Source organism: Oncorhynchus mykiss, chromosome 18 (assembly GCF_013265735.2).
Source record: "Oncorhynchus mykiss isolate Arlee chromosome 18, USDA_OmykA_1.1, whole genome shotgun sequence".
NCBI classification, from domain to species: domain Eukaryota; kingdom Metazoa; phylum Chordata; class Actinopteri; order Salmoniformes; family Salmonidae; genus Oncorhynchus; species Oncorhynchus mykiss.
This window is the reverse complement of record NC_048582.1, coordinates 59,688,989-59,712,211: the sequence shown is the minus strand read 5'-3', so window position 1 is coordinate 59,712,211 and position 23,223 is coordinate 59,688,989. Positions and strand designations below refer to the sequence as shown.

Sequence of the window (23,223 nt, the reverse complement as noted above, 5' to 3'; positions counted from 1 at the left end):
TTCCTAGCCACCGTGCTTCTACACCATCATTGCTTGCGGTTTGGGGTTTTAGGCTGGGTTTCTGTACAGCACTTTGATATATCAGCTGATGTAAGAAGGGCTTTATAAATATTTTGATTTGATTTGATTTGAAATTGCAAATAGGCCTACTGAATGATGTAATTCAGGGGTAGGCAACTCTGTTCCTGGAGTGCCGCAGGTACTGCAGGATTTTTTTTCCCAACTAGGCACCACACCTGGCCAACTGAGCTAATTGATCAGTTCAGTGACTGCCTGAATTCAACACACCTGGTCTTCCAAGTCAGTTAAATCAGAATGTATGAAGTGCCTGCGGCCCTCCAGGACCAGGGTTGCCTACCCCTGATGTAGTTGCCTACATAGCAACACAAAGAATAAGAAAAGAAAGCAATGCATTGGAGATGTGTCAAAGTATTACAGATCATTCTTCTTTTTCATTTTTAGATGGTCATAAGATTCATACGGAGCATAATCTTTTCTGCACAAAATAAATATGTACATTTACTTTCTCAAAATACAGTGTTTGTATCCCAAATGGCACCACATTCCTGATTTAGTGCACTGCTTTTTACCAGTGTCCTATGGGTCCTGGTCAAAAGTTGTGCACTATATACGGAATAGGGTTCCATTTGGAATGTCCATCCTATTTCTTTTTCCCAAGGGCAGCTGTAAGGGGTGTAATGCTGCCACCAGGAGGCGCCTAAAATTCTGTTACTCCAAGTTCTCCTCAAACTTTGGTTACTGCTCTGTGTCATCTTTGAGCTTCCAGCACTTTCAATTGTATTATCAAACGAACACATGATTATTTGGTATACTACATGCAATCGCTTTTATGAAAAAATACTTTTCTTACTAGCACTGACTGCTGATAAGTACTTTGAGGATAAATGTACTTGATACCATTGTGAAATGTTGTTGTCCCACCTAGCTATCTTAAGATGAACGCACTAATAAGAGCATCTGCTAAATTACTAAAATGTAAAAGTGTAAAATTCTATAGACTTCCAACCAATATTATGGTGACTGAATATTGCCTTAGAACAACAGGCTTATGCAGCATATGAGGTAAAGGGTCTGATAACTCATGAAATGGACTGATTAGCACATGGGATCCATGGTTCTCTATATAAAAGTAATTTAAATAAAACAGTGAATTGCCAGTAAATTGCCTAACCCATTGTTCTGCCACTAATACAGTGGCCTGACTAGAAACTCATCGCACAGCTCGAGCACTCCTCTGAGTTCGAACCCAGAGGTTTTTTTTGTAATAGAAAATAAATCACTAAGTCTATTACAGAAGGAACATTTTCGCGGCATTTGCTGGTGGTTTTATCTCATGACAAAGTGACAAAAAACAGGGATACATTTTTTTATGTGATTAAACTTAGGAACGGTCTTTTCTGAAATGCGTCTTTTTTTGTTGTTGACAAAAGCGAGGAGTGGAAACTTCAAAGTAACCATTTACATACAACTACGGGAACATTTTCTTTCCCTCTAAATCCTTCTTAATGCTTCCTCCATTTCTGGTTCATGGATGTTCAATTGGATTGGAAGAATTGTGTCACTGTTCGCCTCCTTTCCAACGCTAGCATTCCGTCACCTCATCTAAGGACAGGGAGATAGATAGGTATATTTGGGACCCGATTCAGGAAACTAGGCATATGTGGCAAGTCACGACTTCACGTAAAAAATATATTTTTTTTATCAAAATGAGTTATTTGGCAGAAATGCCTTCTAGAACATGTGAACTTCCATGTGCCTTAATAACAAACTTGTATGCCATCTGTAAATACGAATAAAATGGTTAAATTACGAGCCGAATCCAGGTGGTGAGTCACATTTATGACATCCTCTCTGATACCACGTCCTCGGTAATGGATGATTTACCCTGAAGTCCTAATAGAGTACCAGCCAGACATATTGCACGTTTACTATTTATATCCAAGCTGAATGGGCTGGCAGTTACCTTTTGATGACTTCCATAAATATGTATCGCCTCCGAATCACAGAGCTACAGCTTTTCTCTAATGGGATGATTGAATAAGGGGGAAAAGCACAGGGCAGGTACAATGGTGGGGGTGAAAGAAAGGCTACAAGGTTGTTTTATGAAACTCCACATGAGAAGATTTATTAAACTCTTGTCATGTCTTACATGGTACAGAGCAACACTGAAAACAATAAAAATATGCATGTGTACCGATTCTGCTGCCAAAACTAATATTTACACATGAAATAAAAATGCATGAGCGTGAACAGAACACGTTGTTACTTTTCTATTGAGTTGGTTTCTCAACAGAAACTTGCAAGTTAGGGTTCATGTCAAAACATCAAAATAGATTGGAAATGTCATGTCATTGTATATTGGGTGGGAATGTACCTGCAGTTGTGTCAGTATTCTGTATCACAGATTACATTGTTGTGTTGACTTTCCGATACTGTATATACAGACTCTGGTAAAGAGGTTAATGTAAATATAGTTTGTTGACTTCCTTCTAAGGCCAGCAAAGTAATGAATGTGCTGCCATAACTCTCTCCATCTATTAAGTGGGACAGCAGGTACACAGCAGGTAGTTGTTAAGAGCATTGGGCCAGTAACGAAAGGTCGCTGGTTCGAATCCCTGAGCAGTGCTGGTGAAAAATCCGAGCAAGGCACTTAACCCTTAACCCGCGTGTAAGTTGCTTTGGATAAGAGTGTATGTAAAATGTAATGGTTACTACCCTACTCTAGTCCGGCTGTTTTGAAGGGGCTGAAAATAACCCAGTCAAAGCAAGATAAGAGAAAGTTAAAGATTTAGGGTGGAAAGGAAGTGGGATAGGGAGAGAAACAGGTATCAAGCTCTTGGATGAGAAGGGGCATGGTGACAATGCAAGCATACATGAAAAAAGAGGACACACATTCAGTTCTTATTCCTGTTTAGTAACAGGATTATATTTAGAGGCAAAGTGGAATTTCAGGACAAATGGGAGAAAAGCAACGGAGCGTACAGACAAAAATGTCTTGAGTTATTTTATTATATCCATTATGTCATGGTGTGAAAACTTAATATAAAGTTAAGCAAAGGTTTTTGTTAAAATGTACTATGTTGAAAACACAAAACAATACATAAATTATTTTGTTAATATTGCTTAACAATTTAAACAGTGCCTCAGTATAACTTCATCAGAAATGGTGGAAAAGTAACAGTAAACTGTTAAAGTATTTTAAAAAATCTAAAATACATTAAAAAAATTCTACAAAAATATATTTTTATATTGTATGATAGTTGCCATGGTAAATGTATACTACAATACAAACTGTCTTGAGAAACGTACTCAGCAAAAATACTGCTGGTGTAGGTCGATTCACATTTGATTGATTGGTTTGCTATTTTCAACTATGCATCACCATGAACCATTACAGACAAGGCAGTGCAAGTAGCAAGTCAATTATGGTGCAGTAAAAAAAATACAATTCAACATGTCAATGTTAGTTCAATTATAGTCAATTCATGTGCCCCTTTGAATAAAATCACTGAATCAAATTGTTGACCATTTAATATTGTTATTAGGCTTTATTCTAATACGGTTTTTGGAAGTTGTTCTCATCATGCCTGCTCTTCTGCCTGTTTTTCTGCTTATCCATGGTTTCCCAGCTGAAACAAAGAAAATGACATATCACTGTACTTCATTGAAAGCTGGCCGTGCTTAATCCCCAGTTAGAAAAGGACAAAGTCAAAAGGCATGTTACTTATAATGTGATCCAAAGTTAGCCAGTCCTCCAGTCACACAATGACCTCAAACACAACCTGTTACTCGGACACTAGCTGCCGCTAACGAAAAGGCCTGTAGCCATTACTGCAATTATGGGGAACATGCAAATGGTTGTTGAGCTGGCAGATGTAATAAGTCTATTGGTCATTATATTCAAAAACACCCCCTCCCTTCCTCCCAGTTATATCTTCAGATAAACAGAGAACACTGTGTGTGTGTGTGTGTGTGTGTGTGTGTGTGTGTGTGTGTGTGTGTGTGTGATGACCACTATCATACCTTTAGCACAGACGTCCATGCAGCTTTGTCTGGATATAAAGTTGTTGCTGCTTCCTCCACAACCTGAATAGATGAACTGCTCACACATCCTGGAGGCTGAGTTGTAGTAGTAGCGCGGTATAGATGCAGCACACCCTCCTTTATCCAGGGGATCCAGGCAGAGCACAGGAGTAGCTGTCAAGCACATAAAACAACTATAAGAACTCTGGGAGAGAGTAGGCTACTCTTCAGCTAACATTAACCAAGACGCTCATCTCTGGTAGTCTGTAACCTAGCCTGGGTGCCAGTCTGTTTGGTAATGTAACCTAGCCTGGGTGCCAGCCTGCTTGGTAATGTAACCTAGCCTGGGTGCCAGCCTGTTTGGTAATGTAACCTAGCCTGGGTGCCAGCCTGTTTCTGATCTGTCGCCAACTCCTTATGGAACTCTTGTGCCAAACATGACAAGGAGTGGCCAGGAGTTGAACAGCTAAACAGACGGGTAACCAGGCTACATCTCTATTTTCTTAATAACGTAAGTATATCGAAAGAGGATACTGGATGGAATCATTTCAGAATAATATTGTTATAGAAAAACAGGACAATAGGCAGAGAGTAGGCTACTCTTCAGCTTGCTTTGTCTCATTTTCGACCGAGAGGCTCATCCCCGGCTTCTGAACATAAACAGACGCACAACTGAGAGAAATGTATGGAATAATTTCAGGACAATGCCTGAGAGAATTAAGGCACTCAGATACTGTGTGACTCTTGAGTATAGTATTGATAGAAGAGACTGTTAGAGTGTCAGGATTGGTCCTTTTTTGTTTTTTTTGTATCCCCTTTTTCTCCCCAATTTTGTGATATCGGGCTCGGGAGAGGCGAAGGTCGAGTCCTGCATCCTCCGAAACATGACCCGCCCAACCTCGCTTCTTACCACTTAACCTGTAAGCTAGCCGCACCAATGTGTCGGAGGAAACACTGTTCAACTGACGACCGAAGTCAGCCTGCTGGTGCCCGGCCCACCACAAGGAGTCGCTAGAGCGCGATGAACCTGGGATCGAATCCCAGGCTGTAGTGCCTTAGATTGCTGCGCGACTTGGGAGGCTGGTACTGGTCCTTCTATCTTCTATCTGTTTGAGTATAGTATTGATTAGAGGTCGACCGATTAGTCGGAATGGCCGATTAATTAGGGCCAATTTCAAGTTTTCATAACAATCGGAAATCTGTATTTTTGGACACCGATTTGGCCGATTAAAAAAATACAATTCTTAGACCTTTATTTAACTAGGCAAGTCAGTTAAGAACACATTCTTATTTTCAATGACGGCCTAGGAATGGTGTGTTAACTGCCTCGTTCAGGGTCAGAACGACAGATTTTCACCTTAACAGCTCAGGGGATTCGATCTTGCAACCTTACAGTTAACTAGTCCAACGCTCTAACCACCTGCCTCACGAGGAGCCTGCCTGTTACGCGAATGCAGTAAGCCAAGGTAAGTTGCTCACTAGCATTAAACGTATCTTATAAAAAACAATCAATCAATCATAATCACTAGTTAACTACACATGGTTGATGATATAACTAGTTTATCTAGCGTGTCCTGCGTTGCATATAATCGATGCGGTGCGTATCATTGCTCCAATGTGTAACTAAACATGAACATCAATGCCTTTCTTAAAATCAATACACAGAAGTATATATTTTTAAACTTTCATATTTAGCTAAAAGAAATCCAGGTTAGCAGGCAATATTAACCAGGTGAAATTGTGTCACTTCTCTTGGGTTCATTGCACGCAGAGTCAGTGTATATGCAACAGTTTGGGCCGCCTAATTTGCCAGAATTATACGAAATTATGACATAACATTGAAGGTTGTGCAATGTAACAGGAACATTTAGACTAATGGATGCCACCCCTTAGATAAAATACGGAACGGTTCCGTATTTCACTGAAAGAATAAACGTTTTGTTTTCGAGATGATAGTTTCCGGATTCGACCATATTAATGACCTAAGGCTCGTATTTCTGTGTGTTATTATGTTATAACTAAGTCTATGATTTGATAGAGCAGTCTGACTGAGCAGCAGCAGGCTCGTAAGCATTCATTCAAACAGCACTTTCGTGCGTTTTGCCAGCAGCTCTTCGATGTGCGTCAAGCATTGCGCTGTTTATGACTTCAAGCATATCAAGTGTGCGCGCTAATAGCGTTTCAAACTTCACTCGCTCTGAGACTTGGAGTGGTTGTTCCCCTTGCTCTGCATGGGTGACCCTGCTTTGAGGGTGGCTGTTGTCGTTATGTTCCTGGTTCGAGCCCAGGGAGGAGTGAGAAGAAGGACGGAAGCTATACTGTTACACTGGCAATACTAAAATGCCTATAAGAACATCCAATAGTCAAAGGTAAATTAAATACAAATGGTATAGAGAGAAATAGTCCTATAATTCCTATAATAACTACAACCTAAAACTTCTTACCTGGTAATATTGAAGACTCATGTTAAAATGAACCACCAGCTTTCATATGTTCTCATGTTCTGACCAAGGAACTTAAACATTAGCTTTCTTACATAGCACATATTGCACTTTTACTTTCTTCTCCAACACTTTGTTTTTGCATTATTTAAACCAAATTGAACATGTTTCATAATTTATTTGAGGCTAAATTTTATTGATGTATTATATTAAGTTAAAATAAGTGTTCATTCAGTATTGTTGTAATTGTCATTACAAATAAAATATATATTTTTAAATCGGCCAATTAATCGGAATCTGCTTTTTTTGGTCCTCCAATAATCGGTATCGGTATTGAAAAATCATAATCGGTCGACCTCTAGTATTGATCCGTGGAGGCTGCTGACAGCTTATAATAATGGCTGAAATGGAGCAAATGGAATGGCATCAAACACGTGTTCAATGTATTTGGTACCATTCCACCTATTCCGCTCCAGCCATTACCACGAGCCCGTCCTCCCCAATTAAGGTGCAACCTGGTATTGATAGAAGAGACCGTTAGAGCGTCAGGGTTGGTCCTTTTGTACTGGTCCTTCTATCCAGTTTCATTTCCTGATTACTCATCAACTATTGCATGTCATCATGGCCAGAATTTTGATGAGGATGTGGCTGTTTGCAATCAAATTGCCAAATTTCATGAAAAAGCTTCCTCTAATCTTGTTTCTACATCATTCCAAAGTAATACAACGTTAATAACACAATAGAGTGAACACAGTGGAGTCTCATGAAAAGTAGAATCTGGATCTATTTTGTCATTTAAAAAAAAGTTACCTTTATTTAACTAGACAAGTCAGTTACGAACAATTCTTATTTACAATGATGACCTACTCTGGCCAAACCCCGACGATGCTGGGCCAATTGTGCACCGCCCTATAAGCCTATGCTCAACACTGGATGTGGAAATGTTTTCCCTATTGTGCTTCACGGCTAATCGAAAACAGTCAGACTGTTAACCTTGACTATTGTCCACATACTTTTGTGTGGTCTGCAGTACTCCATGCAAGACAACTGGTCCTGAAAGCGGTTCTCGTTGCCCTGGCAGCCTCCGTAGACGAACTGCTCACACTGCATGGTGGTCATGTTGAAGAAGTAGCTCAAGAAATTGGCCCGACAGGGACCCACCTCTTTCTGGAACCTGCAGATCTGGGGGATCTCTGGTGGGGTGGAGAAGGTGAAAAGAAACACATTCTTATAGGAACTATTGAAAAATGAAATGAGTCACATTGTATCTTCTTTTATCCTGAATTGGTTTGGATTTCCATTTCAAAACCCCAGAATTTTCCAAAGGGCTGCCGGCTGGCTATATGTTCATACAATTCATGACTTAGAATTGTTTTGATGACATAAAATAAATGGCTTATAGTCTAAATATTTTTTTTTTACTGAACTTGATGAATATTTAAATGCAAGGAAAAACTACTGAGAATACCACACAAAAACAGACTTGTATAAACAAATAAAAACGTACTTGGTATTCTAAAACATGCTTTCTGACACGCCAGAAAACTCATGAAGTTGTTTGCATTCCCTTGGCACCCTCCATAGACAAACTCTTCGCATTGTTGAGTGATAGTATTGTAGTAGTAACGTTGGATATCTCCTCTGCAAGGTCCCTCATCTACTTGAAGTAGACACACCTCTGAAATGAGCAGAAACACACAACATCAACACTAATGCTGGCTGCAAAATTAGGTCAAGGAATCTCTGAAGTACAGATTCATGTCGACAACAACTTTATCACTACTGAAAAGTCATGAGCCAACGCCCATCGATTGATTATGATTGCAAAGTATTTTGGCGTCGAGAAAAACTAATAAAATATTAATGTGGCTATTACCAGTTACGGTATTAAAAATACATCAAATCATGTTTCTTTACCTTGTTTCGGTGACAATGCAAAAACGTAACAAAGAGAGCATGAAAGGATCAGAAAAATCAATGAACTGAGCTCCATTGTTGTAGATTTTTCCCAAGTTCAATTCTCCTTAACTCTTCTAACTTTTCGCACCATCAGTACAGCCATTTATACTCTTGTAAACGCTTTCCCAAGCGGCACGAGGGGCGGGCTATAATGGCTAATTTCCATACAAACCCGAAGTAGGAACGACCTGATTAATGTTTTGATCTGCATCATAGACAACGTCACGTTCATACACTGTTGAACTAATAACGCAATATGTCAAACGTCCTTCATCGCGCGCAATAGATACGGTCCAAACATTGATGTGGAAAGAGACTACAATAAATGTAGGCTAGTCTGGGAATGAAACTATTATGGGAGTATCATGAGAAGAAGGATTTGTTAACAGATTTATGACCATATATGTCATAACATACGACAATGTTAATTATTGTTTTTTCTTCTACTTTATTTAACTTGTCAAGTCAGTTAAGAACTAATTATTATTTACAATGACGGCCTACCCCGGCCAAACCGCTGTGCTGGGCCAATTGTGCGCTGACCTATGGCACCGCCCAATCACAGCCAGATATGATTCAGGCTGGATTCGAACCAGGGACTATAGTGACGCCTCTTGCACTGAGATGCAGTGCCTTAGACCACTGCACCACTTACTTTGAAAAGTGGTTTCCAGTAATTAATTATAACAAATGATTAGATCTAGAATTTGAGAGTTTATTTATTAATGTGGGCTACAGGCTTTTAAAGTTCTATTCGGTTCATGTTTAAGGCCTAAATCTAATTCAGATGAATTAAATTGATTTACAGTATGTGTGTGAATAGTCCACATACTCACTACAAAATATTGCCTTGTCTCTAAGGAAGTGATACAGTATAAAACATTAACACATTGAGCTTATGTCATTCTTTATTGTGTCATAGTCCCCATCACATCTGGATGTTTGCCAATAAAAAAAAACAATCACAACTCTGGGCATCCATGCAGGATCTGCCTTGGTGAACTTTATTAGCTTTTCTCTTTACATCAGTAGAAATGTAAACCGGTGGGAACTCTAAAAGGTATGAAGATACATGTTTCAAAAAGGACCAACTCAGTGGCCTTGTAGTTAGTGTCCACCCTGAGATCGGAAGACTGTACAAATATGGCCCAATTCCTCTCAAGCTGCCTCAACGCTATGAGCCGTTCCGGCTTGCACATGCCAAGGCTTGTGCAAGGCTACTTAGCTTCAACAAGGAGAGTGGAGTGAGAAAATGTCATATGAGCTGCTTTATAATGTGTCCTATTTCTGTCCTAACCGACAACTGGTTCCCTGGATGCATAAAAACAACAACACTCTCCCCCTCATTGAGATTTTGTCCTTTGATAGAGCCTCTACTAAATGTCCATGAATTATAATCCACCAGTGGAGGCTGCTGAGGGGAGGACGGCTCATAATAATGGCTGGAATGGAGTAAATGGAATGGTATCAAACACGTCAAAGATGTGGTTTCCATGTGGTTGATAACACTCCATTGACTCCATTTCAGCCATTATTATGAGCTGGCCTCCCCTCAGCAGCCTCCACTGTAATCCACATAATAATTCAAATACATTGTTGCTGTAGCAAACTGTCTTAAATTAAGATCCTACATTTGTACCTGACCTGTATTTGATATAATATTGAATAAGAGTCTTGGTCAAAGAAGAAAGGCCTATTTCCTAATACATATCAATTACATAAGTAGAGAACTATATCCCATAATGACAAAGCAAAAACAGTATTTTTTAAACATTTTTGCAAATGTATTAAAAATGAAGAAAAATTTGCTTATTTACATAAGTATTCAGACCCTTTGCTATGAGACTCGAATTTGAGCTCAGATGCATCCTATTTCCATTGATTATCCTTGAGATTTTTCTAGAACTTGATTGGAGTCCACCTGTGGTAAATTACATTGATTGGACATGATTTGGAAAGGCCCACCCCTGTCCATATAAGGTCCCACAGTTGATAGTGCACGTCAGAGCAAAGACCAAACCATAAGGTCGAAGGAATTGTCCGTAGAGCTCCGAGACAGGATTGTGTCAAGGCACCATTGAAGGTCCACAAGTTTGGAACCACCAAGACTCTTACTAGAGCTGGCCGCCCAGGCCAAACTGAGCAACCGGGGGAGAAGGGCCTTGGTCAGGGAGGTGACCAAGAACCCAGTGGTCACTTTGACAGAGCTCCAGTGTGCCTCTGTGGAAATGGGAGAACCTTTCAGAAGGACAACCATCTCTGCAGCATTCCACCAATCAGGCCTTTATGGTAGAGTGGCCAGACAGAAGCCACTCTACAGCAAAAGGCACATGACAGCCTGCTTGGAGTTTGCCAAAAGGCACCTAAAGGACTCTCAGACCATGAGAAACAAGATTCTCTGGTCTGATGAAACCAAAATTGATCACCTTGCCTGAATTCCAAGCAGCATATCTGGAGGACATGGCACCATCCCTATGGTGAAGCATGGCGGTGGCGTCATCATGCTGTGATTATGTTTTTTAGCGGCAGGGACTTGTCAGGATCGAGGGATAGATGAAGGTAGAAAAATACAGAGATCATTGATGAAAACCTTCTCCAGAGCGCTTAGGACCTCAGACTGGGGCGAAGGTTCACCTTTCAACACCACAACGACCCTAAGCACACAGCCAAGACAACGCAGGAGTGGCTTTGGGACAAGTCTTTGAATGTCCTTGAGTGGCCCAGCCAGAGCCCGGACTTGAACCCGATCGAATGTCTCTAGAGAGTAGAGGTCGACCGATTAATTGGCATGGCCGATTAATTAGGGCCGATTTCAAGTTTCATAACAATCGGGTAATCGGCAGTTTGGGATGCCGATTATGGCCGATTACATTGCACTAATGTATATAGATTATTTTTTACAATTATTGTTATTATTATTATTTTATTTTTTCTACTGTGTTATTGACTTGTTTATTGTTTACTCCATGTGTAACTCTGTGTTGCTGTCTGTTCACACTGCTATGCTTTATCTTGGCCAGGTCGCAGTTGTAAATGAGAACTTGTTCTCAACTAGCCTACCTGGTTAAATAAAGGTGAAATAAAATAAATAAAAAACTCCACGAGGAGACTGCATGGCAGGTTGACCACCTGTTACACGAGTGCAGCAAGGAACCAAGGTAAGTTGCTAGCTAGCATTAGACTTATCTTATAAAAAACAATGAATCTTAATATAATCACTAGTTAACTACACATGTTTTATGATATTACTAGTTTAACTAGCTTGTCCTTCGTTGTCCTTCGTATAATCATTGTGGTGCCTGTTAATTTATCATCGAATCACAGCCTACTTTGCCAAACCGGTGATGATTTAACAAAGCACATCCGTGAAAAAAGCACTGTCGTTGCACCAACGTACCTAACCATAAACATCAATGCCGTTCTTATTAAAATCAATACACAAGTATATTTTTTTAAACCTACATATTTAGTTAAAATAAATTCATGTTAGCAGGCAGTATTAACTAGGGAAATTGTGTCACTTCTCTTGCGTTTTGTGCAAGCAGAGTCAGGGTATATGCAGCAGTTTGGGACACCTGTCTCGTTGCGAACTGTGTGAAGACCATTTCTTCCTAACAAAGACCGTAATTAATTTGCCAGAATTATGACATAACATTGAAGGTTGTGCAATGTAACAGTAATATTTAGAATTAGGGATGCCACCCGTTCGATAAAATACAGACCGGTTCTGTATTTCACTCAAAGAGTAAACGTTTTGTTTCGAAATTAAAGGTTCCGGATTTGACCATATTAATGACCCAAGACTTGTATTTCTGTGTGTTATTATATTATAATTAAGTCTATGATTTGATATTTGATAGAGCAGTCTGACTAAGCGGTGGTAGGCAGCAGCAGGCTCGTAAGCATTCATTCAAACAGTACTTTCCTGCGTTTGCCAGCAGCTCTTTGCAATGCTTGAAGCACGGCGCTGTTTATGACTTCAAGCCTATCAACTCCCGAGATTAGGTTGGCAATACTATAGTGCCTATAAGAACATCCAATAGTCAAAGGTAAATGAAATACAAATGGTAAAGAGAGAAATAGTCCTATAATTCCTATAATGACTACAACCTAAAACTTCTTAACTGGGAATTTTGAAGACTCATGTTAAAAGGAACCACCAGCTTTCATATGTTCTCATGTTCTGAGCAAGGAACTTAAACGTTAGCTTTTTTACATGGCACATATTGCACTTTCACTTTCTTCTCCAACACTGTGTTTTTGCATTATTTAAACCAAATTGAACATGTTTCATTATTTATTGGAGACTAAATTAATTTTATTTATGTATTATATTAAGTTAAAATAAAAGTGTTCATTCAGTATTGTTGTAATTGTCATTATTACAAATTTATATATAAAAATCGGCCGATTAATCGGTATCGGTGTTGAAAAATCATAATCGGTTGACCTCTACTGGAGAGACCTGAAAATAGCTGTGCAGCAACTCTCCCCATCTAACCTTACAGAGATGGAAAGGATCTGCAGAGAAGAATGGGAGAAACTCCCCAAGTACCGGTGTGCAAGCTTGTAGTGTCAAACCCAAGAAGATTCGAGGCTGTAATCGCCAAAATTTCTCATCCTAATATTTATATATTTCTTAATTCCATTCTTTCACTTTTAGATTTGTTTGTATTGTTGTGAATTGTTAGATACTACTGCACTGTTGGAGCTAGGAACACAAGCACTTTGCTACATCCGCAATAACATCTGCTATATGTGAATGCGACTAATTCAATTCGAGTTGATGTAATAACATAAAAAAAGATAATGCACATAAAATCTTCATAATTCATAAAGGTCATGTTAACTGACTGATATTAACACATAGAACAAAACATATATGATCTCATAAGCCTGTGTTAACCTCCAAAACCCATTTCCCCCCCATTCATTTGATTTTTTTTAGGACTACAAGCTGGCAAGCTCCATACTCCCACACATTTTTTTCTGTCTGCATTTTCCCTCTGCACTGACATGTAACCTTGCTACATCTAAAAGCCATAGAAAATGTAGGCTAATAGATCCATAGGCTACACATCTCTCTACACATGATGGTTCCATGTGACTCAGTTGGTAGCACTTACAATGCCAGGGTTGTGGGTTCGATTCCCATGGGGGCTCAGTATCAACATGTATGAACTCACTACTGTAAATTGCTCTGGATAATAGTATCTGATAAAATGTCTAAAATGGATCCATCTGTTGTAGTATCTTTCCTTAGTCTATGCTTTTTTATCTGCACTGAAAACTCAGATTAGCCTTCTTGTCATGCTAACCTGAACTGCCGTGTCATTCCCCTTGACCCATATCTGCATTGGAACAGTGAAGAGAATCACAGGCAAAATATTGTTGGTATCCACATACTGTTCATATTCTTCCACTCTCGTCGCAATTCTTAGACATCATAACAACACAACAGCCATGTGGTTTAAACAAGAGACTCATAACAGACACCTGGGGAGTGGCCCTATGGCCTCTACTATGATGCTGCAGTGTTGGATTAAAGGGCATAGTTTTAATCAGATTAAGAGATTAGGATGTTTATGCAGATTACTTTATAACCCGGATTGAGGGAGAGGAGAGAGATTTCTCTGGCAGTATTCAGGGGTGGAAGACAGTTACCAGTAAAACACAGTAAGTATTTTTTTCTTGTATTTTTTCCAATTAATATAAATATTTGATAAATTGGCGTTATTACATTAATTAATCTAGCAAGCATAGGGAATGGATCATCTGAGTGTAGTATTGGGGGCAATTTTTATAAAATAAAATAATATCCACAACCCTAATCAACAAAATAACAAAAGATACGCAACCTAATGCATACAATGATGATTGTCATGGTTCTACGAGACACATTCTAAAATAGTTTTTGTGAGTGTGGCTCTTCTTTAAGAATATGTTTACCTTCCCTTTGGCAACAATGTATTTTTATTCTTTGACAGACAATGCCGGTGATAAATATGGACGAGTTGACAGACGTGGATAAGGCTAAGATGGAAAGAGACCAAAAGAAGATTGAAGTCAAGCTTGAGAGATGGATGGTAAATTTGACACCTTACTTTGATTGAGAATTTTTCCAATTGTAAAAGTAATATCTATGTAATAATAATAAGTGGGATAGTAATACATTTGCACTGTATTTTAAACATGGATAAAAGCCATGAAATGTTCCAAAGTAGAATGGATTGGTCATCAAAAGAGACTGTAATGACAGGTAACCTAGCGGTCAGGAGACAGTAACTGAAAAGTCGCTGTTCATGTAGTTGGCTCGGGGATTCAAACCAATCTGTCCATGTGCCCTTGAGCAAAGCATATAACCATAATTGCTCCAGTAAGTCGCTCTGGATAAGAGCGTCTTTCAAATGACTAAAATGTAAATGCATTCTTGATATTACAGTTGTGTGTGTTACATGTTAACACTTCTTTTGTATGACAGACGTCTAAGTGCTGTACTGAGTTTATGGAGGCGGTTCAGGCCGGTGTAGAAGAGGACACTCTGGTCAAAGGCATCGCAGAAGACAAGAACCCATTCAAGGAGTTGAAAGGTGGATGTGTCGTCTGCTGAAGAGGACAGGAGTCAGAACAGACAGTGGAGCTTTTCTTTCACTGATTAGACCCTCTCTAGTGCCCAAGGACATGCCCCCTTCCTAGGAAACATAGCTGGATCACCAATAGCTAACCGAGAGGAGATGGTAAAAAAACAAACAGATGTAAATAAATCTAAATCTCATGAAACCATGTAAATGAATCCTTCTAGATTGTGATCCCTCCTTGGAGTGATGCAGGAAATAAGGGTTGTTTTTGGAATGATTGTCAGAGGTTTGTTGGATGGTTTATATTGTCAGTAAAGAGCTTGTCTCCCATGAGACTGTCTATAGTCTGAGTGTGCACCATCTGTTTCATTATTGGACAAAACCACAGTAATTAAATGAGCTTGTTTACAACTACAAGTCACCCGAATGTTGTGTGAAAGACAGAGTACTTTTACAGGCTTATAGACACATGCTTATAGACACAAGATGGTATTGACAAATCTGCCATCAATGGGGAAAAAAGTAGTTATGAAAGTAAGGAACATGTATGTTATGGGTAGCTCACCTGAACATCATGAAATCCCACTTTCTAGCCTACAGCTTTCTACTTTGTCTGACATGACCTACTACTGCATTTATGCCGCGTTGAGAACAACTGGGAACTCGAAAAAAATACGAAATCACATCATGACGTCAGTGATCTTCAGGTCGGAAAGACGGATCTCTAGAAAAGGCCCGCACAGAAATCGGAGATTTCGGAGTTCCCAATTGTTTTGAACGTGGCAATAGCCTGTGACACTACTAGTTGCGCATGTGCAGCTCATTGACGCACACACAACATAAACTGTTACTTACAAAGAAATGGCTCAGCGACTGAATTTGGTAGTAAGCCGTCATTTCTCCAAATTAACCTCGCTAAGCAGTACAAGGAAGCTGTCTGAAAATGTCTCATCTAAACCCAAAACGGCCAGTGGTTCAGAGATAACGGCTGATCATTTACTCTACACACCAGAGCATTTTGCGTTGAAGGAATCTCTTAAAAAGGTATGCAAGACTGGTAGCCAGTTAGTTAGCGTACCATTACAACAATGAACCACATAATAATAAAATCATGATTCAATTTCACACAAAGTTAATAATAATATAGCTTTCGTGGAGGTGAATATTGGTGGTATAACTTGCAAATGATAATCGCACTTTAAGGACCATGAAAGTAGGTGAGAGGTCACTAGCAGAAAGGCTAACTCGACACAAACGACCCTTTCTATTCGTATTATCTGAATAAAGTTTCAGTTCTATCCTACGACAATATTTCGCAATATTACAAGCACCACAACCTGAACAAAACAGAAAAAGCTGCATTAGTTGGATACAGCCTTGTGGGAGAAAAAAACAAACATCCACTGACTCACGTGACGTTTGTCTGAATTTGACATAGATACAGTACTTTGTTATTGTAGTTATATATCAATCAGATTCGTTTTATACCACTTATAGACAACCAACTATTAGTGTTATTTATGAAATATTGCACTACAATTGTAGCCCTCGTTATGGTTGAAACATTTTGCAGCGTGGTTGAAACAAACATCTCCGTGTTTCTGTCACAATCAGCGACAGTGAATTTTTTTGTCAATCAATATTTCAATGTCATTCATTCAACCTGCCAAGCATCAAGCACATGTCGTATTCATACACAATTGTCCCAATGCATTTATAACTGGAATTTTGTCAAATTAATCTACCTCTTGATTTTTGCCTGTTGTTTAATCCCTGAGTAGAATCTGCTTCATAAACCTGTACTTGAATATTCATCAGGCTTATTGAAGGCAACCCTGGTCCTGGAGTGCTACAGGTATGTCAGGTGTTTTGAGTTATAGGCTGTGTTCAAGAGCATCAAAACCATAATGTATCTTGGGTAAATTGTGACTGACTGACTAGTCTACAAATAATAAGTAGTTATTTAACTAGGCAAGTCAGTTAAGAACAAATGATTATTTATGATGCAAGGTGATTTGTAGATTAGTCAGTTGGCAGTCGCCTGCACTGTCAGCTGCAATGTCGAACAAGCCCATAAGCTTAACTTTTTGCATTAAACCTGACCAGTAGGTGGAATTTAGCCAATCATTAAAGTAGAACTGACAGTGTTTTAACTACTTTATGATGAAACAAACAATCATAATATCAGTAAAAAAAATAAAATTCCCTGTTTATACCACAAAACCATAAGAGTTTTTTTTTTTTAATTGGTTTTATTTGACCAAAAATTCCATGATGTACAGTAAGGCATTGTTGGCAGAATAGATGGATGCAGTTCAATACATGAGTAATATAATTAACCAATACATTTGTTGGTCGTCCCAAAAATATTCCTATCAGGTTGTAAATCACAGCTGACATAGTACATTGTTTGCTGCCTCCACCCATTTCCGCCAAACGCGGAAACTATGGATACAAATTCTTCCCTGCTCGCGCATTATCATAATTCATATGCTCGTCACTAGAAGTCCCAGCATTCAAATGTTTCTGTTAGCTAATACATCATGACAAAATACACCTTATTACTGTCCTGCTAATGTTTTTATTTTTCTGTGTAAATTGACTAGATATTGTCACTGCAGTATTAAGCTTAACATTGAGCTTATCAATTATGGTCTAATAACAGTATAACTTTAGACCGTCCCCTCGCCCGCGCCCGGTCGCGACCCTTTGCACACATCAACAACAGTCACCCACAAAGCATCGTTACCCATCGCTCCACAAAAGCCGCGGCCCTTGCAGAGCAAGGGGAACCACTACTTCAAGGTCTCAGAGCAAGTGACGTCACCGATTGAAACGCTATTTAGCGCGAACACCGCTAACTAGCTAGCCATTTCACATCCGTTACACATATTCTTCTAACTTAGGCTATAGGCTACATCTGGAGCCAGTCTGTCTTAATTGTTCTGTTATGGTATTACGCACCTGGCCTCTCCGCTGCCACGGCTATTCATTTTCAATCTTGTTGAGTCCCAGGAAAAACCAGAATGCAAAAGCTTGTTGGACACTTATTTTCTTTAGCCTACTAATAGCCTATTGGAGGAGAGATGAGTGCTTTTGCTTGCTTGCTGAATGTAAAATAGGCTACAGTATTAGCAGGCGGGGAGTTGGAAAGGAGAAGCCCATATTTTCATATATTAGGCCTATCTTAACACTGGGCTACATCCTGACAAAATACACCATCTGAGTAGCCTGCTAATGTACCTTTCTGGACCTTCTAAACTGTTGAGAATAGACCCAAACTGATCCAAATGGTTGCATGATCAGGTCTAGGCTGTAGGCCTATGCAGTTATTTCGACATGAAACAAAACAGCAGGTATGAGCAGTTATTCAAATGTCCTACATCACTGCAGTTTACAGCCCTAGACAACAATTTTGTATTGACTTGATAACAATAATATATTCCTCATTACATGGTGTTGTAGCCTAGGTAGAAGAATGTTCTAGTCTAAAACCTTGGCCTTACCTAGGTTTTACTGTTCAAAAGTTAGGAGTCACTTAGAAATGTCCCTTTTTTTTTAAGGGCACCTTTTTTTGTCCATTAAATTAAAATAACATTAAATTGATCAGAAATACAGTGTAGACATGTTGTAAAGGACTATTGTAGCTGCAAACGGCTGATTTTTAATGGAATATCTACATAGTTGTGCAGAGGCCCATTATCAGCAACCATCACTCCTGTGTTCCAATGGCACGTTGTGTTAGCTAATCCAAGTTTATCATTTTAAAAGGCTAATTGATCATTAGAAATCCTTTTTGCAATTATGTGAGCACAGCTGAAAACTGTTGTTCTGATTAAAGAGCAATAAAACTGGCCTTCTTTAGACTAGTTGAGTATCTGGAGCATCAGCAATTTGTGGGTTCGATTACATGCTCAAAATTGCCAGAAACAAAGAACTTTCTTCTGAAACTCGTCAGTCTATTCTTGATCTGAGAAATTAAGGCTATTCCATGCGAGAAATTGCCAAGAAACTGTAGATCTGGTACAATGCTGTGTACTACTCCCTTCACAGAACAGCGCAAACTGGCTCTAACCAAAATAGAAAGAGGAGTGGGAGGCCCCGGTGCACAACTGAGCAAGAGGACAAGTACATTAGTGTCTAGTTTGAAAAACAGATGCCTCACAAGTACTCAACTGGCAGCTTCATTAAATAGTACCTGCAAAACACCCGTCTCAATGTCAACAGTGAAGAAGTGACTCCGGGATGCTTGCCTTCTGGCTGTCCACGGAGCCTTGTCTGCCAGTTAAACAGTTAATTCAGCCTCATTTACTGCCTTTTAAAAAAAACATAGCTGTTATGGCTGACTTGTTTAAACAAATGTGGTTTCTACTGACAATTGATGTACCAAACTATGGCATAAGGGAACGACGAGTGGACAAGAGGCAATCCGTAATTTCGATTAATTATTTGTTCAGCACTTTCAAAATGTCCAGTGGCAGAATTCAGAACATGGGCCATTCCTACAGTATTCGCGCTGTACACCAAGTCAGAACCGTAGGATAAATAACGGGGGCATATAAGCAGACAATGAAAGCTCTTACAATATTCGATGATGACATTTCTCTAAAACAGGCTATAGGCTAATTAAGAGGTGAAAAGGGACCAAATTATTAGCGTGAGGCACATGGGCTACTAACAGCTTACTACACAACATACACTTACTGTAGTAACGTTATTACTTTCTTAGCTACAGTATGCATATTGCCCTGGCATTTCACATAATTTATGCAGCAGCGTACAATACATTTTTGTACTCACCTTGTGCTGTGCTCGCGTCCTTCCAAACCACTCATTGTTGAATTTGTGATTTCCAACTTGTTGTGTAATGTTTATGTCCAATGGCCAATGAGCACCGATACGTTTTGTCTATAATTTGTGATTCATTATGATGACTGCTAGCTAAGATTTTGAAAGTATGATGTTGACATGATCAGTCCAATCAAAGCTACTATAAATATAACGTGATTTGACGTCATTTTATCTGTGGCAAATGACCTTGATCCTTCTTGGATGGCCACTTTTAATGTAACGCTATGTCAGCAGCCAAAGGGCGAGAATTTTAGAGGTCTCCCCTTACACTTCGCGGTGACGTAGTTTCCCCATGAGTGGCAGAACACTGAGCCAATCACGGCACAACACTCCGTATTTTCTGCTTGCTTGCCCCACCACCACAGAAAGCACTGAGCCAGGCAGAAACACCTGCATTTTGGAGCTGCCTTGCTCAAGAAGACAAAAAAGAGACTGTGTTTGTTTGCGGCTTTATTAACTCAATTATATATATATATGTTTTTTACATTTTTTACAAACTGATATGTGACACATTAATGCCAAAATAACATGCGAAAATAGGCAAGCCCAATTTTGTCATTGTATTTATTTATTATTTTTTTGCAAAAAATGTGGAGCTCAAAACAGGTGGTGCTCAAAATAGCCCCACCTTCCCTGAATGATGGGTCGCCACTGGATTTAATCAATAGTGGAGCTTTGCATGGCCGGGGAACACAGAGCGCAGCCTGGAGGAATGCACTACAGATCTGCCATTTCATAATCTGGTTACTTGTTTTTCTTGCACTTTGACAGGTAGCCTATAGCCCTAATATTTAGCTAATGAATCGCCTAATATCTAGCCTCTATTTAGCTTCTTACTTCGGCTACACATCACTAGCACCACTTTCCAGCTGTTCCCATGCGCAACAGGCAATAGGCTACGCAAGCCTCTCCGCAATAGGCCGTTTCTCTTCTCTTGAAATCCCAGGAAAAGCTATAAGCTACAAAAGCGACAGGACATTTTAAATAATTGTTTTATACTAGGCCTAATAGCTTATTTGGGAAAAGAATCAGGCTTGCTCTTTTAATTGCTGAATGTAAAACAGGCCAACAGCATAGAAAAGTGCATTGGTGTGATCACTTTTGGCCGGTTATGATAACAATGTTGCACTGATGCTTTGCAAATAGTTGCACAGGACAGACAGAGATGAGCACAGTGAAAAAGAAGAAACAAAATAATTATGGAAATCACTTGATCAACAAGACAATGACATACTGTAGACCTAAGAATATGCGTAGGCTAAAAAGTGTTTGTTGTCGAATTGCTACAATTAAATATGAGTTACTATATTATTTTTAATTAGGCCTACATGTGCATTGATGTATTATTTGCAATTGTCAGTATGACAATGAACACACCCTGAAAGCACTGAATGGTCTGAACCAGTATCTGTGTGTTAAGAGACCTCATGAATGGTCTTGTTACCACCTAATTAATAGCAGTGCGTAGGATGTGTTGATTAACTGGTGTAGGACTGTAGATCAATAAACTATCAACTTTCCTCTAGTGTGGATGCTCACCCACATTTTATAGTTATGTAGCCTATTGTTTATCATTAGTTATCGTTGTAGTTATTGGCTTGGTGGATGGCCCGGGCCTTAACTCTGACAAAACACAACTAATGTTATTATTACAACAGAACTAGCCTACTAGTAAGTAGCTAACGTTAGCAAACTTGAATTTAATAAGTATCAAATTAGAATTTTATTCTCTATAAATAGACTCTTTCAAATGATTTACTCTTGCAAGTTTGCCACCAGTGTGCTGCGCTAGGGACATAAAGCGTAAGTCGAATCCATCACTTCCGTTGTTTGGCTGTGTCCATAGCAACGTTCGAAAATGAGGTGGATATGTCATTCCCAAACATTCTAAGAATTTATTAACCATATCTTAGTGCTCGCTTGTTAGACAATGTAAAAAATGTGTCCTATTCTTCCTGTGGGTGTATATGAACATATTTGAATAAGATTTAATGTTGCTAAAACGCTGTCCGTTCCACTTGAATGTTTATCATGTGTGACTGCGTCAGGTGTATGATGCCTAAATGGGACCAGAGCCATGAGTTGGGCCAATGTGGTTTCTGCATTATGATGCATTTACATGACGCGACAACATTATATGGCAGCCATGTTAGCACCCTATTAACATTAAATGGAATATATATATTTTTTAAATACTATAAAACGGAATGTCTAGAATGAGCATTATGATGCATTTACATAACACAACAACATTCTATGGCAGCCTAGTTAGCTCCTCATGAACATTATATGGGGAATATTTAAACAATGCTATGTAACTGAATGTCTAGAATTAGAACAATATTCAAAAAGTTGGCCTAACTGTCTAAATATATGGCTCTGGTTGGGACTAGGCATAGGCTAACCTCTAAAGTACCTGCAGCCCTATAAGACTATGGTTGCCTTCCGCTTTGCTAGACAGTCACCGGGGACAAAGAGCTAAAAATACAGAGAGCCCATAAACAGAAGGAAATCAAGACAGGGACGTAAATGGAAATAAAATTGTTTTCTATTGTGACTTAAACCTCAAAGGATGCAGGGAGGTTGAAAATAAACGAACATGCGGAAGATGGGAAGGATATAAATCTAAAAGGAAATGAGAAACAATATGAATACAACTCACCAGTGGGACAAATAGGACCTGTAGTTTATTAAAAGAATACAGTTGAGGGTTGCGTGCATTGTAAAGTTGGTAGTGGCACACAAAAAAATCCTTTAATTACTACAAGGTCAGAAGTTCATAATCACATTGCAAATCCAATCAGAATATTCTAACCTGTTCTAACCTATGTTCCATTTTAGAGTAAAGTACAACTTCTGAGATTACTCTATTTCAAATCCTTGGCTCAGTCATGAAATGATGACTGCCCTGAAAACATGTTTAAGTGATGTTACTGGAATGTTATTGCACTGTGCCCAGCTAGGTGTGAAACACAGCCATGTCAGGGGAAAGTAGTGTTCTTGACAGTGCTCTTGACCCCAACTTATAATTCACAGCTCTGTGTTGTGAAATTGTTCTGGTATGCAACTTTACCAGTCAAAAATAACCTTTATGTATGATTTATAGTCCCAGTAGACATGGACATTTCCCTTTCTAAGACCTAGCAGATCCTCCCCGTTCCCTTCCTCAGGATTTGAACTTTGTCAAATTGTGCATTTATTGCAGAGGAAGAGCGGGACCCGTACTCTGCTCATATCTGTCTGTTGGCCATTTTGATTATACTGTGCTTTATTTCTCACAGGTTTGTTACTCATGCCTTACCCTGGAGTGAGTGTAGTGTGTGTATAGTGTTATTGTTCTGTACAATCCC

General features: G+C 39.2%; 3 protein-coding genes across 3 annotated transcripts in view; 2 read left to right on the top strand and 1 right to left on the bottom strand.

Moving 5' to 3' along the window:
- Nucleotides 1-2,916: 2,916 nt before the first annotated feature.
- LOC100305210 (tissue factor pathway inhibitor 2) lies at nucleotides 2,917-8,520 on the bottom strand. The gene is given in 5 exon segments (NM_001165114.1): nucleotides 2,917-3,650; nucleotides 4,045-4,218; nucleotides 7,499-7,678; nucleotides 7,993-8,163; nucleotides 8,403-8,520. Coding segments are annotated over 5 exon segments (717 nt in total). The 5' UTR covers nucleotides 8,479-8,520; the 3' UTR covers nucleotides 2,917-3,534.
- A 5,527-nt stretch (nucleotides 8,521-14,047) lies between these two features.
- LOC110496638 (guanine nucleotide-binding protein G(T) subunit gamma-T1-like) lies at nucleotides 14,048-15,366 on the top strand. The gene is made up of 3 exons (XM_021572654.2): nucleotides 14,048-14,120; nucleotides 14,432-14,530; nucleotides 14,926-15,366. Exons 2-3 carry the CDS (start codon nucleotides 14,435-14,437, stop codon nucleotides 15,052-15,054), a joined length of 225 nt encoding a protein of 74 aa, XP_021428329.1. The 5' UTR covers nucleotides 14,048-14,120; nucleotides 14,432-14,434; the 3' UTR covers nucleotides 15,055-15,366.
- A 459-nt stretch (nucleotides 15,367-15,825) lies between these two features.
- The window catches only part of zgc:85777 (acyl-CoA/acyl-ACP dehydrogenase), a 48,439-nt gene continuing 41,041 nt past the window's right edge, over nucleotides 15,826-23,223 (top strand). The window contains exon 1 of the mRNA XM_036953413.1: nucleotides 15,826-16,066. Within this exon, the coding sequence (XP_036809308.1) occupies nucleotides 15,884-16,066 (183 nt within the window). The 5' untranslated portion in view covers nucleotides 15,826-15,883. The remainder of the gene's footprint in view (nucleotides 16,067-23,223) is intronic.

Excerpts from the sequence above, each read along its gene's own strand:
- LOC110496638 (XM_021572654.2), top strand. The coding sequence starts at position 14,435 with ATGCCGGTGATAAATATGGACGAGTTGACAGACGTGGATAAGGCTAAG. Across the intron at positions 14,531-14,925 it reads TCAAGCTTGAGAGATGGATG|ACGTCTAAGTGCTGTACTGA; the intron begins GTAAATTTGACA and ends TTTGTATGACAG.